The sequence below is a fragment of the Chiloscyllium plagiosum genome, unplaced genomic scaffold, assembly GCF_037043375.1.
Source record: "Chiloscyllium plagiosum isolate Xiang-an unplaced genomic scaffold, Cpla_swu_hap1 HiC_scaffold_24, whole genome shotgun sequence".
Lineage (NCBI taxonomy): Eukaryota > Metazoa > Chordata > Chondrichthyes > Orectolobiformes > Hemiscylliidae > Chiloscyllium > Chiloscyllium plagiosum.
The window spans coordinates 64,132,913-64,148,741 of record NW_028270162.1 but is presented as its reverse complement, the minus strand read 5'-3'; the positions used below and the strand labels follow the sequence as shown (position 1 = coordinate 64,148,741).

The 15,829-nt window shown below is 45.6% G+C and overlaps 1 protein-coding gene across 1 annotated transcript; it reads right to left on the bottom strand.

The window, feature by feature from the left end:
• Positions 1–2,351: 2,351 nt before the first annotated feature.
• snrpd3 (small nuclear ribonucleoprotein D3 polypeptide) lies at positions 2,352–15,722 on the bottom strand. The gene is made up of 3 exons (XM_088000268.1): positions 15,496–15,722; positions 3,387–3,579; positions 2,352–2,547 (listed from the first exon to the last, which is right to left on the bottom strand). The coding sequence occupies exons 1-3, from the start codon at positions 15,619–15,621 to the stop codon at positions 2,486–2,488; spliced, it is 381 nt and encodes a 126-aa protein (XP_087856394.1). The 5' UTR covers positions 15,622–15,722; the 3' UTR covers positions 2,352–2,485.
• Between the last annotated feature and the right edge of the window lie 107 nt (positions 15,723–15,829).

Sequence of the window (15,829 nt, the reverse complement as noted above, 5' to 3'; positions counted from 1 at the left end):
TTCACATGTAGGCCAGACCAGGTGAAGATGGCAGATTTCCTTCCCTTAAAAGGACATTAGTGAACTAGATGGGTATTTTCAACAATTGACAATGGTTCATGATCACCAGTAGATTCTTAATTCCAGATGTAAAAAAAAATTCAATTCAAATTCCACCATCTGCCATGATGGGATTCAAACTTAGGTCCACAGAACATTATCTAGGTCTCTGGATTAATTGTCTAGAAATTAGATTAGATTACTTACAGTGTGGAAACAGGCCCTTCGGCCCAACAAGTCCACATCAACCCGCCGAAGCGCAACCCACCCAGACCCAACTCCCTACATTTACCCCTTCATCTAACACTACGGGCAATTTAGCATGGCCAATTCACCTAACCTGCACATTTTTGGACTGTGGGAGGAAACCAGAGCACCCGGAGGAAACCCACGCAGACACAGGGAGAACGTGCAAACTCCACACAGTCGTCAGTCGCCTGAGGCGGGAATTGAACCTGGCGCTGTGAGGCAGCAATGCTAACCACTATGCCACCCATAAATACCACCTTCACATCCCTGGACACTATGGGGCAATTGAGCATGGCCAATCCACCTAACCAGCACATCTTTGGGCTGTAGGAGGAAACCAGAGGAAACCCATGCAGTCACCCAAGGCTGGGATCGAACCCAGGTCCCTGGCACTGAGAGGCAGCAATGCTAACCACTGAGCCACCATCTATATCTTGCATTTATCAAGACACTTGCATGATTTTTAAAGAACTCTTTCATAGGATATGGACAATATTGGCAAGGCCATCATTGATTGCCTGCCTTAACTGCCTTTGATTTACCATTCTGAACTAACCATTACTGCAGATCTGGAGTCCAGTGTAGACCAGACGAGGGAAGGCTGGTAGATTTCCCTCTCTAAAGGACATTAGTGAATCAGATGGGCTTTTACATCAATCACTGATGGTTTCGTGATCACAATTACAAAGACTAATTTCATCAGCTGCCATGGGATTTGAACCTATATCTCCATCACCCTGTGCATCTGAACTACTAGTCATTACTGTTATTCCACTATCTCTCCAATAGAATGGCAAATTTCAAAGGTCACAATTTATTCTGCAGAGAGTGGCAAATAAGACATTACCATAAAAAATCCTCTAGATAACTATTGTCCTCAGTCTTTTGTTTAGTTCAAAACTCTCAATGTCGGAACACAATCCATCTTCCTGCAGAGGACAGGGTCTTAATTCTGAACATATGTAGTCAGTGAGTGGACCATCTTTGGATCCCCATCTTAAATCAGCGTCAGGAGACTTGGGCGAGCACTTGCTGAATAATCAAGACACCCTTGTCAGCTGCATAACACACTAGTGCATCTCCTCCCTTAGGGAAGAGATAAGAAAGCTCTCCAACTTGTGATTGTTGTACACAATATACCTGTTAACAGAGTCAAAATTTTGCAGCTGTTTAGAGCCCCGAATAAAATGGGTCTTCAATCAGAAGACCCACCCCCTTGCATCATCGTCTATCTGGTTAGGTCCCAGTGGGATGCAAATGTCAGGCAGTCCTTGAATAAGACTGTCTGCATTTGTAGGGAGTGTTTACCTCTCACTGTGGACAATACAATCTTCTCTTCATCCTACTGTCAGCTGATCACATGTGTGCTATGGGTTTCAGTGCCAATGTGATGCCAGCTACATAAGCTACACATCTTAAGTGATATCAAACTTGTCACTTGCAGTTTCTGCAGTGGCTACTGTGCTAATTGTGCCTAGCCAGCAGTTGCAAAAGCACATAACAGTGTTCAACCTTAAATATGATTCAGCCTTTGGACACCACTTACTGAGCAATCCTGACTGCACTCAGAACTATACTGGAAACCACTTTAAGTGTACTATTTGGGCTCACAATGCAATTTATTCATGCATGCTAGAGGCTCCAAGTCGTCACATAGAGCAGCCTCGAGTTTGCAGGTACACGGGCCAGACTGTTTCATGGAGGAAAGAGGCAGGAAACTGCTTCAACTTCATGTCTTTTTAGCAATGCTGAAATTAGGTTTTGTTGGCAGTGAACCACAGTCTGACAGACACTGGAGAAAGGTTTATTAAAAAAAAAGAGGTTGACTTACAGGACAAAGGAGTGAAACTATTTAGACGGTTCTTTTGAACATAATAGGTCTGATAATCACAGCTTATTTTGTAAGATTCAAAGATGAAACAGTCCGTGACAGAAAATAGAGGAGGTAAGTCAGGATGCGGTAGGAGAAATCAAGACAGATTTCAGCATGTTCACTGTCAGAGGAGCAGCTTATCACAATAATTAATTACATCCATCTACAAAGACAAAACACAGACATCGGCTATGGAAAAGAACATTTTTATTGGCAACATATCTCAACAAACCTGACTTTATCATTCTACGGAATTATAAAATAAAAATACACAAAAAAAAATCCTGGAATTCCTCCTGGGTGATGCGAAAGGCAGAGATGGCCTCACCTCCTCTTCTGAAAAATGTTTCCACGACCCATCCCACGGCCTCGGCCTCGAGCAGCCACTGAAAAAAAATATAAATACTTTTTAAAAATAGTATTTTCACTTCCATCCTCTTGCTGTTTAAGCTCCCTCTATTCTTTTAAACTGAAAGTCAAACTGTCTCCACTATAACAAAACTGAAAGCTGTGCTTTCTTTATCATTTTAAGCTGAAAGTAAAGCTTCCTTTGCACTGACCCCATCCAGCACTATCGGGGCAGGTACAGCATGGGGTTAGATGGAGTAAAGCTGCCTCTACTCTTTGAAATTGAAAATAAACTGTCCCCATTAATAACTTCCAGGATAGGTACAGGGCAGGGTTAGACAATGTAAAGCTGTCTCAAGCTTCTTCTACACTGTCTTATTAAATCCTCCCAAATGTGGAACAGCACAGATTTAGGTACAGAGTAAACTTCACTTTTAAAATGAAAGTAACATTCTCTGCACTATTTTAAACTGAAAGCAAAGCCCCATGACATTGCTCCAATCAAACATACCCAGGGCGATGTGAGCAGGAGGTTAGATACAGAGTGAATCTCACTCTAATTGCTGTAAATCAGGTCAGCAATCAATTCATAAATTTAGATTGCACTGCCAAATCCACATGAACCCCTACACCCCATCAAGTAGAAATGCACTCTTTGTCAATTTCATAACTAGGCACCCTGACCAATGCACCAAATGCTTTCATTAGCAGTAGAGAGGAGAGTTTAATCCCCTCAGTGATTGCTCAGTATTCCAGGTATCCAGAGGTTTACCGCAGTGACCTCGGCAGGCCTTGTAATGGAGTGGGTGAGAGGGAATGAACAACTTAATGGCACCAGCTGCTGAAGAATTATGATTTAGGATACAGACACACGAACCTTGAGCTTTGAGGATGGCAGCTTTCCCTCGGCCAGCCCCAGTTCCCTGGTTTTTGTTCTTCATGCTCTTTAACATGGGTGCATTCTTCAGCATATCAGGTAATATTAGGAAGCGAATCTTGCTGCCACGGATGTAGACCTGTTCTAGCTGAGCCACGCGCCCATCCCGGTAGGTGACAGTAATATTGGACATCTGTACAGCAAATGGGAACAAGGTCAGTCAGCTCTGAAACCAAGAGGGCACAACTATGTTAACATTTAATATTTGACAACAAAACCCAAGTGGAAAATAAAGCCAGCACAGCAGTGTCCAACTTATTTTAACAGATCACTAGGACATCAGCTGAAGCTACTAGAAAATCACAGCCCTAAAACATGCAGAGACTACAAAACCATCTGTCCAAAATTGAACAGAATAATAACTAAGTCTGAAAGAATGGAACTGGAGCAGAAACCTGCAGCAAGGGACACAGTGCAAGCTTTTGGCCTCATGCTGGGACCCCTACCTCTGAACCAAGCAGTTCAAATCCTGCTGCAGACAGTCATAGAGATGTACAGCATGGAAACAGACCCTTCGGTTCAACCTGTCCATGTCGACCAGATATCCCAACCCAATCTAGTCCCACCTGCCAGCACCCAGTCCATATCCCTCCAAATCCGTCCTATTCATATACCCATCCAAATACCTGTTAAATGTTGCAATTGTACCAGCCTCCACCACATCCTCTGGCAGCTCATTCCATACACATACCACACTGTGTGTGAAAATGTTGCCCCTTAGGTCTCTTTTATACCTTTCCCCTTTCACCCTAAACCTATGCCCTCTAGTTCTGGACTCCCCAACCCCAGGGAAAAGACTTTGTCTATTTATCCTATCCATGCCCCTCAGTTTTGTAAACCTCTAGGTCACCCCTCAGCCTCTGACACTCCAGGGAAAACTGCCCCAGCCTGTTCAGCCTCTCCCTATAGCTCAGATCCTCCAACCCTGGCAACATCCTTATAAATCTTTTCTGAACCCTTTCAAGTTCCGATAGGAAGGAGACCAGAATTGCACACAATATTCCAACAATGGCCTAACCAATGTCCTGTACAGCCGCAACATGACCTCGCAACACCTGTACTCAATACTCTGACCAATAAAGGAAAACATACCAAACACCTTCACTATCCTATCTACCTGCGACTCCACTTTCAAGGAGCTATGAACCTGCACTCCAAGGTCTCTTTGTTCAGCAACACTCCCTAGGACCTGACCATTAAGTGTATAAGTCCTGCTAAGACTTGCTTTCCCAAAATGCAGCACCTCGTATTTATCTGAATTAAACTCCATCTGCCACTTTTCAGCCCATTGGCCCATCTGGTCCAGATCCTGTTGTAATCTGAGGTAACCCTCTTCGTTGTCCGCTACAACTCCAATTTTGGTGTCATCTGCAAACTTACTAACTGTACCTCTTATGCTCGCATCCAAATCATTTATGTAAATGACAAAAAGTAGAGGACCCAGCACCGATCCTTGTGGCACTCCACTGGTCACAGACCTCCAGTCTGAAAAACAATCCTCCACCACCACCCTCTGTCTTCTACCTTTGAGCCAGTTCTATATCCAAATGACTAGTTCGCCCTGTATTGTATATGATCTAACCTTGCTAATCAGTCTCCCATGGGGAACCTTGTCAAACGCCTTACTGAAGTCCATATAGATCACATCTACTGCTCTGCTCTCAATCTTCTTTGTTACTTCTTCAAAAAACTCAATCAAGTTTGTGAGACATGAATTCCCACGCAAAAACCATGTTGACTATCCCTGATCAGTCCTTGCCTTTCCAAATACATGTCCATCCTGTCCCTCAGGATTCCTTCCAACAACTTGAACACCACCAACATCAGGCTCACAGGTCTATAGTTCCCTGGCTTGTCTTTACCACCCTTCTTAAACAGTGGCACCATGGTTGCCAACCTCCAATCTTCCGGCACCTCACCTGTGACTATCGATGATACAAATATCTCAGCAAGAGACCCAGCAATCACTTCTCTAGCTTCCCACAGAGTTCTTGGGTATACCTGATCAGGTCCTGGGGATTTATCCACCTTTACCCGTTTCAAGACATCCAGCACTTCCTCCTCTGTAATCTGGACATTTTGCAAGATGTCACCATCTATTTCCCTACAGTCTATACCTTCCATAGCCTTTTACACAGTAAATACTGATGCAAAATATTCACTTAGTATCTCTCCCATTTTCTGTGGCTCCACACAAAGGCCGCCTTGCTGATCTTTGAGGGGCCCTATTCTCTCCCTACTTACCTTTCTGTCCATAATGTATTTCTAAAAACCCTTTGGATTCTCCTTAATTCTATTTGCCAAAGCTTTGTCCCCTTTTTGCCCTCCTTATTTCCCTCAAGTATAATCCAACTTCCCTTATACTCTAAGGATTCACTCGATCTATCCTGTCTATACCTGATATATGCTTCCTTCTTTTTCTTAAACAAACCCTCAATTTCTTTAGTCATCCAGCATTCCCTATACCTACCAGCCTTTCCTTTCACCATGACAGGAATATACTTTCTCTGGATTCTTGTTATCTCATTTCTGAAGGCTTCCCATTTTCCAGCCGTCCTTTTACCTGTGAACATCTGCCTCCAATCAGCTTTTGAAAGTTCTTGCCTAATACCGTCAAAATTGGCTTTTCTCCAATTTAGAACTTCAACTTTTAGATCTGGTCTATCTTTTGCCATCACTATTTTAAAACAAATAGAATTATGGTCACTGGCCCCAAAGTGCTCCCCCACTGACACCTCAGTCACCTGCCCTGCCTTATTTCCCAAGAGTTGGTCAAGTTTTGCACCTTCTCTAGTAGGTACATCCACATACTGAATCAGAAAATTGTCTTGGATGCACTTAAGAAATTCCTCTCCATCTAAACCTTTAACACTATGGCAGTCCCAGTCGATGTTTGGAAAGTTAAAATCCCCTGCCACAACTACCCTGCTATTCTTACAGATAGTGGAGATCTCCTTACAAGTTTGTTTCTCAATAATACAATCCCAATAAGGTGATCATCTCTTTTTTATTTCTCAGTTCCACCCAAATAACATCCCTGGATGTATTTCTGGGAATATCCTCCCTCAGCACAGCTGTAATGCTATCCCTTATTAAAAATGCCACTCCCCCTCCTCTCTTGCCTCCCTTTCTATCCTTCCTGTAGCATTTGTATCCTGGAACATTAAGCTGCCAGTCCTGCCCATCCCTGAGCCATGTTTCCATAATTGCTATGATATCCCAGTCCCATGTTCCTAACCATGCCCTGAGTTCATCTGCCTTCCCTGTTAGGTCCCTTGCATTGAAATAAATGCAGTTTAATTTATTAGTCCTACCTTGTCCCTTCCTGGCCTGACTGTTTGACTCGCCTCTGTTCTCAACTGTACAAGTCTCAGATTGACCTCTTTCCTCACTATCTCCCTGGGTTCCACCACCCCACCTTACTCGTTTAAATCCTCCCAAGCAGTTCTAGCAAATTTCTCTCCCAGCATATTAGTCCCCTTCCAATTTAGGTGCAATCCGTCCTTCTTGTACAGGACACCTCTATCCCAAAAGAGACTCCAGTGATCCCATACACCAGCTCCTCAGCCATGCATTCATCTGCTCTATCCTCCTATTCCTGCCCTCACTAGCTTGTAACACTGGGAGTAATCCAGATATTACTACCCTTGAGGAACTCCTTTTTAAATTTCTGCCTAACTCTCTGTAATCTCCCTTCAGAATCTCAACCTTTTCCCATCCCATAATCGCTGGTTCCAATGTGGACAAGGACCTCTTGCTGGCCCCTCTCCCCTGTGAGAACATTCTGCACCCTCTCCGAGACATCCTTGATCCTTGCACCAGGGAAACAACACACCACCTGACGAGCAGAGACCAGAGCTCTGGATCAGCACACATCAGGATGGTTATAATCAATAGAGGAGGGGCCGTCTCGGGCAGTATGATGAATAGTCACAGAAACTTTAAACCATTGAAACTGGAGAGGTGGAGATTGGGAAGAGCAGAAGTGGAATAAAGGGAAAAATTGGAACACCAAGCTCCTCTCATTCCATCTCTTGTTCTAAGTTTTGTAAAATCACAAGTGAAAGTTAAAGTTTCAAACATTGTGGATCCTTGTCCAATGTTTCTATTTCAGAGTTTTGTTCACATTTGGAATTCTCTGCCTCAGACAGCAGTGGAATATACTGCAGACTGAATGAGACAGACTTTTGACACACAAAGGGACTCAAAGGGCAGACAAGTGTGGTCAAGACCAGAACCAGATCAGCCATGACTCCACTGAATGGTACAGCAGACCCTGAAGAGCCAGTCCTGCTCGGAATGATTAAAACCAAGAATAAATCATATAGAGAAGGAAATACTTCGATAATAAAGAGAAAACTGACAAGTGAGGGGTCTTCAGAAGTTTGATAACAAGAGGTCAGAAGCATTATGTTTCTGTTAAGAATGAAAAGCAAGGCTGGTGAGAGTAGGGAACAATGGATGAACAAAGATAGAAGTTCTCGTCAAGAATATTAAAATAAAAATCATAAATATAGAAGTATGGTCAACTAAGCCTCTTCAACAGTATAAACAGTGTAGGAGCATTCTAGAGGAGGAAACCAGGAAGGCAAAGAGGGGCTATCAGATAGCCTTGGCACATAAGGTTAAAGATAATTCAAAAAGATTCTACAAATACATAAGAACAAGAATGCAACGAGAGAGAGAAAGTAGGACCCCTTAAAGATCAAGGAGGTAATCTTTGTATTGAACCTCAGGAAATGGGAGAGATATTAAATGAATATTTTGTGTCAGTTTTTACAGTTGAGAAAGAAAGGGTGGGTGGGGTGAGACAACTGAAGGAAATAAATATTGGTGTTTTGAAAACAGATCATATTACAGGTGAGGAACTGCTGGATGTCTTAGAAAAACAAATGGCTAAATTTCCAGGACCTGATCAAGTGTATCCAAAACACTGCAGGAAATTGCAGGGTTCCTAGCAGAAACATTTGTATTATCTATAAACTTGGGTGAAGGATCAGAGGACTAGAGAATGGCTAATGTTATGCCATTTTAAGAAAGGCTGCAAGGAGAAGCCTGGAAACTATAGACCTGTGAGTCTGACATCGGTAGTGGGTAAGTTGTTGGAGGTGATTCTGAAAGATAGATTTTACATGCATTTGGAAAGGTAGGAACAATTAGAGATAGTCAGCATGGGTTTAGTGCAGGAAAATCATGTCTCAAAAACTCAACTGAGTTTTTTTTTAATGAAATAACCAAAAACATTGATGGACTTCAGTAAAGCCTTTGACAAGGTTTCACATGGTAGACTAATTATTAAAGCTAGATCACATGAGACTCAGGGAGAGTTTGCTAATTGAATACAAAATTGACTTAACAGCTGGAGACAGTGATGGTGAAGGGTTGTTCTCATGTGCCAACAGCAACTAAGCAAATTTACCAGGTGCGAGACCACGTGCATGTTCTCTGAAATGGAGGAGATGTCTTCCATTATATGTTGAGTGCGTTCATCTGCAGTCCTTTTTTAGTTTTTTTGAAGGGGCAGGTGTTGAGATATTGTTTGCACTTGAACCCCATGGTCTTGATCTATAGGTGGGGCAGGGACATGGCTTTTCTCTTGGGCATTGCCAAGATGGCCATTAACAGGTCCAGGCAGCAGCAACTTTATTATCAAAGTTTGGAACATGGTCCAGAGAGGGCTCGTTGTTCCTGACTGCCTGCCCCCCATACTCGGGGGTCACATGGTGCTCATCAGTAGGGTCAAGGTCTTTCATGATTTTGTAAATTCTTTTGTTTTCCATAGTACAAGTTTCCATTTTGTCTTTTTAGTTGCATTTATTTTGGATTTGTGCTCCTGGAAAAGGAGGGGCACAAGAAATATTTATTCTATATTTTGACCCCTTGTTGTCTCTTCCCCAAGAGTGGGGGGAGGGGGTGCGCAGAGTTGAGAAAAGCCATTTCTTTGTTTATTTGTTGTTTTTTCTTTCTCCAGTGTCACTGGAGTTTCATTTTGGTTCAAACATCTTGGAAACTTTGATTTTTGTGTTTTAAAAGGGTATAGTAAGCTTTGCTCTGGGCTTAACCCAGTGCTGTCCTAACTCCAGGAGTGTCTGATGGGGGTAAGTATTTATATAAATGATTTGGATAAGAATATAGAACGCATGGTCAGTATGGCAAGTTTGCAGATGACATCAAAATTGGTGGTATACTGGACAGTGAAGAAGGTTATCTAAGATTACTAAGAGATCTTGATCAATTGGGTGAACAGGTAGAAGAGTGGCAGATGGATAAATTTGGATAAATGTGAGGAATTGCATTTTGGTAAAATAAACAAGGGCAGAACATATACAATTAATGGCAGGGCTCTGGTAGTGTTGCACGATAGAGACCCAAGGGTTCAGGTAATAATTCTTTGAAATTTGGATCTCACGTAGACAGGATGGTTAAGAAGGCATTTTGCATGCTTGCCTTCATTGCTCAGTCCTTTGAGTATAGGAATTGGGAAGTCATGTTGAAATTGTACAGATTGTTGGGGAGGCCTCTTCTGGAAAACTGTATGCTGTGCTGGTCACCCTGTTATAGGAACAATATTATTAAACTGGAAGGGTTCAGAAATATTTACCAGGATATTGTTGGGATTGGAGGGTTTGAGATATAAACTTTGACTGGAAAGGCTGGGACCTTTTTCACTGGAGGTTTATAAAATCATGACGGGCATAGATATGGTCATTAAAAGGGTCTTTTCTCTAGGGAGTTTAAAACTAGGGGACATATTTTGAACTGGAGGGGAAGAAGATATAAAACAAAAGGACATGGGGGTAACTTTTTTAAAAAACACACAGCGATTCATGTGTGAATGAACTGTCAGGTGTTGTGGTGGAAAGGTTTGGAGGAGATATGGGCCAAGCACAGGCAGGTGAACTAGTTTAGTTTGGAACATGGTCAGCGTGGACTGAAGAGTCTGGTTCCACAGTTTGACTCTATGACAAAATAAAGGCAAGGAACTTCCAGGCAATTCTGGTCAACAAGCTCAGAATTCCATCAGCAGAAGGTCCAAATCCTTTTGAAAGAGAACAGGGAGAAGGATTCCTTCTAAAAACTCAGTTAAGACCCCATCAGGTTCTGTCACATCCTCTGGATAAAATCAAGAGAAAAACCAACTTTATACTCCATTAGAGAAGAATGCTGATTGGTTGGCAAGAGGGCTCTGACTAGTAGAAGGGTTCCCATGGAAAACGCACCAGTTAACTACCTGAGAAATGAATCTGGACATGGTTGTCACCCATAATGTAAGGGTGAAACAGGTGGTGTGTGTGCACATGTACATGCAATTTCCTTCAGTCTGCAAACATATTAACATGTGCAGCTTCCAGTATGTACAAGCCCACCAACACTGCCAGCCCAAATGACAATCCTCCCGATCACTGCACGCGTTGACAAAGTGTGTCCTTTTTCACCAATACTCTCATTCTGTTCTTCCATACAACAATCTGTATTTTTGAAATGCGGTAATACAGAAAATCAGCATCGAACATTCAGATTGCAAACTCTGACAAACAGCAACATTATAATAATCTGATCAAGGCTTGCTGTTCTTGGAGAAGAGATAAATATCAGCCAAGTCAGAGCAAATTCTCCTCCTCTTCATAACGGTGCCATCAGAACTGTTCTATCCATATTAGAGGGCAGATGGAGCCTTAATCTCTAACACTCCCTCAGTACTGCCGCTGCTAAGAGATAACCACATATAGCTGTCCTCTGTCAAGTTAGATAAAAAGGAGACACCAGACTGTGTCCATAAGAGAATATCAAGGAGCATCTTCATGAACTTAGGAGCCCCCAGTGCTGAGCTGCACTGAGAGGTTAACAATGGGTCAATGGTCTCCTCCTGCGCTGAAGCCCCCAGATGCATGGGCACTCATAATCCAAAACAAGAGGCATCGTTAATGGAAGTTGAAGAGCCAAGGGAAATTAGTGAAAAGATGGTACTTAAAAAATTTAACTGGATCAAAAGTTGATAAATTTCCTGGACCAGATATGCTTCACCTCAATAACTACATAAAAAGCAGCTATGGAGATAGTGAGTGCATTAGTGGTTCCTAATTCTATAGATTCTGGAAAGGTTCCTGATGGCTAGAAGGTAGTAAATATAACTCTAGTAATTAATGAGAGAGAAAGAGGGGTAGTGGATAGCCCCAGACCTGTCAACTTGACATCAGTGGTTGGGAAATATGAGAACCTATTGTGAAAATTCGCTAACTTAATATTAGAAAAAGAACGATATTAAATTATGCAGTCAACATGGATTTATCAAAGGTTTATAACAAGGTTGGAGATTTCTTGAGAATATTACTTGTAGCATTTGAAAAGGAGAGCCAGTGCATGACATGAACTTGGATTCACAGAAGATTTATGATAGGGTCCCGCACAGGACATTAGCAAGTAATATTAAAGTGCACGGGATTGGTTGGGGAGGAAATATACTAGTCTGGATCCCTTTGGTTATTGGCTATTAGACAGAAAACAAATAAACAGATCATTTTCAGGATAAAAACCTAACGAACTGCTAGAAGTCAGAAGCAAAACAGAAATTAACAAAAATTGCAGTTCTGAGGAAGGATCACTGGACTCAAAACAGTCACTCTGATTTCTCTCCACAGATGCTGCCAGAACTTGAGCTTTTACAGCAATTTCTGCTTCATTCAGTTTGGCTGGTGTTACAGTGTAGTACCACAAGGCTCAATGCTAGGTCCATATTTGTTAACAATCTATAAGTGAATGTGGGGAACCAGTTGTAATATTTCCAGGTTTGCTGATGGCACCAAACTGGGTGCGAATGCAAATTGTGACGAGGATGGAAGGAAGCTTCAAGAAGTGAATAGGTGAGAGCACAGCAGATGGAATATAATATGAATAGTTATTCGCCTTGGTGGAAAAGGAGGCAGACTATCTCTTAAATAGAGAAAGGTTGGGAAATGCAGGTGCCCAAAGAGATAAGGGCATGTACATCAATGGAAAGCTAGCCTGCAGGGGCTGCGAGCAATTAGCCAGGCAACCAGCACTTTAACAGTAATTTCAAGGTGATTTAACCACTGAAGATGTTGTGCTACTGCTGGGACAAGAATCAGTGCTGAGCCCTCTGTTGATTGTAATACAGTAAATATAAACAACGTGGATGAAAATGTAGGTGGTCTAGTTAGTAAGTTTGCAGATGACACCAAAAATTGGTGAAGTTGTGGACTATGAGGAATATTCCCAAGGATACGGTAAGATAAAGTTCAGTTGGAAAGTTAAACAGGGAAATGGCAGATGGATTTTACAATGACTAAGTGTGAGGTGATTTATTTTGAGGTGAAATGCAATGAGAAAGACCCTCAGGAGCATTGAAATAAAGAGGAATATTGGGGTCCAAGTCCATAACTCCCTGTAGTGCATAAGGTGGGAAAGAAGGTGCCTTTTTCAGTCAGAGCACCGAGTGTAAAAATGGGCAAGTAATGTCAGAGCTGTATAAAACCTGAGTTAGGCCATATTTGAAACATTTGTGCCGTTCTGGAAACCACACCACAGGAAGGATGTGGAGGCTTTAGAGAGAGTGCAAAAAAACTTTAGCAGGATGTTGCCTGGATTGGAGTGTATTAACTATAAGGGGAGAGTGGACAAACTTGAATTGTTTTTGTCAAAGGTCAGAGTTGGAGGGATAACCTGATATAAAATTATGACCGGCATGGATAGACTTTCTCCCAAGATAGAAATGTGAAAAACAGGGGACATGGGATAAGGGGAGAGTAGAAAAGTTTAAAGGAGTTGTGCAAAGGAATTTTGTCTTTAAACACAATTGATAGCAGGTTCCCTGAAAGCACTGCTAGGAGAGATGGTAGAAACAGATCTTATAGCAACATTTAAGAAGCATTTAGACAGACATGTGAAGAGGTAGGGAATAAAGTGATTTCCCTACCTCTTGGGATCAGTATAGACTGGCAGTCAGTGAACATGTTCAAAACAGAAGTCGATCAATTGCTGAAGACTAATGACAAAGGAACATGAAAATAATACAGGGAAGCAGCATTGAGGAGACGATCGGCCATCAAGGAGGTGGCAGAGTAGGCCTAGTGGGCTGAATAGCCTACTCATGTCCCTAATATTACAAGCCAGAGTATAAAAAGGATAGGAAGGATAAAATGATAAAAGTCCTGGGGAAAATTGATGTACAGAGAGATCTGGGTGTTCAGGTCCATTGTTCCCTGAAGGTGGTAATGCAAGTCAATAAAGTGGTCAAGAAGACAGATGGCATGCTTTCCTTCATCGGACGGGGTATTGAGTACAAGAGTTGGCAGGTCATGTTACAGGTGTATAAGACTTTGGTTTGGCCACATTTGCAATACTGCGTACAGTTCTGGTCACCACATTACCAAAAGGATGTGGATGATTTGGAGAGGGCGCAGAGGATGTTGCTTGGTATAGAGGGTGCTAGCTATGAAGAGGTTGAGTAGATTAGAATTATTTTCATTAGAATTATTTTCATTAGAAAGGGGGGACCCGATTGAGGTCCACAAAATCATGAGATATAGACAGGGTGGATAGCAAAAAGCTTTTTCCGAGTGTTGAACTCAATTACTAGGGGTCACCAGTTTGAAGTGAGAGGGGAAAGGTTTCGGGGAGATATATGGGGAAAGTTCTTTACGCAGAGGGCGGTGGGTGCCCGGAACGCGTTGCCAGCGGAGGTGGTAGAGGTGGGCACAATATTTAAGATGTTTCTAGTCGGATACATGAATGGGCAAGGGGCAAAGGGAGACAGATCCTTAGGAAATACGTGACAGGTTTAGGTAGAGGATCGGGATCGGCGCAGGCTCGGGGGGCCGAAGGACCTGTGCTGTAATCCGCTCTGTTCTTTGCGGCAGAAAGTGTGCGGATTAAAAGGAGGGAAGTTAAAAAGGAAAGATCGAGAATAAATCTTTCAGAAACCAGAAAGATTGAAGGTTATAGAGAGCATTTCGCCAGCACAAAGCAGACCCGAGCCTGAAAGCCAATGGAGCAGTCAATGTAAGATAGTACACAGCAAGATCCCACAGTTAGCAAGGAGACGATGACCTGATGGTGAGGAGGGACCGCGGGGGGCGGGGACCACGGGGGGGCGGGGACCACGGGGGGACGGGGGGGCGGGGACCACGGGGGGGCGGGGACCACGGGGGGACGGGGGGGCGGGGACCACGGGGGGGCGGGGACCACGGGGGGGGCGGGGACCACGGGGGGGGGCAGGGACCGCGGGGGGCAGGGACCGCGGGGGGCAGGGACCACGGGGGGGCGGGGGGCAGGGACCACGGGGGGGCGGGGGGCAGGGACCACGGGGGGGCGGGGGGCAGGGACCACGGGGGGGCGGGGGGCAGGGACCACGGGGGGGCGGGGGGCAGGGACCACGGGGGGGCGGGGACCACGGGGGGGCGGGGACCACGGGGGGGCGGGGGGCGGGGACCACGGGGGGGGCGGGGGGCAGGGACCGCGGGGGGCAGGGACCACGGGGGGGCGGGGGGCAGGGACCACGGGGGGGCGGGGGGCAGGGACCACGGGGGGGCGGGGGGCAGGGACCGCGGGGGGCAGGGACCACGGGGGGGCGGGGGGCAGGGACCGCGGGGGGGCGGGGGGCAGGGACCGCGGGGGGGGGGGGGGCAGGGACCGCGGGGGGGGGGGGGGGCAGGGACCGCGGGGGGGGGGGGGGGCAGGGACCACGGGGGGGGGGGGGGCAGGGACCACGGGGGGGCGGGGGGCAGGGACCGCGGGGGGGGGGGGGGGCAGGGACCGCGGGGGGGGGGGGGGGGGCAGGGACCGCGGGGGGGGGGGGGGGCAGGGACCGCGGGGGGGGGGGGGGGGCAGGGACCACGGGGGGGCGGGGGGCAGGGACCGCGGGGGGGGGGGGGGGCAGGGACCGCGGGGGGGGGGGGGGGCAGGGACCGCGGGGGGGGGGGGGGGGGGGCGGGGGGCAGGGACGGGGACCGCGGGGGGGGGCGGGGGGGGGGGACATCTCAGCCTCTGCCCAGCCCCAAGGGCCGCCATCCTCACATCGAGCCGGCTTTACCTGGCAGTTCATGTTATCCTCGGCCTCGATCAGTTTTCCCCGGTAAACCTCGCCGGTGTTGGTCTCACATGTCACCACATGGCCCTCAGCCTCGTGGAGCACTTTAATCGGGACTCCGATCGACATCGTTCCAACTCTCTCAGCGCGCCTTTCAGACTCAGCTCGTTAACAGTCCTCCACTATCCCAGCAACCACCGCGTTCAGGGTCTTCCCCTGTCCCAGCAAACACCGCGCAGCTAGGTCCTCCTCGGTCCCAGAATACCACTAACCGGAAGCCCTCTGGCCCTCCGTCATGTGTGTGACAGAAACCACCTTCCCCGACGCCTTTCTCCTT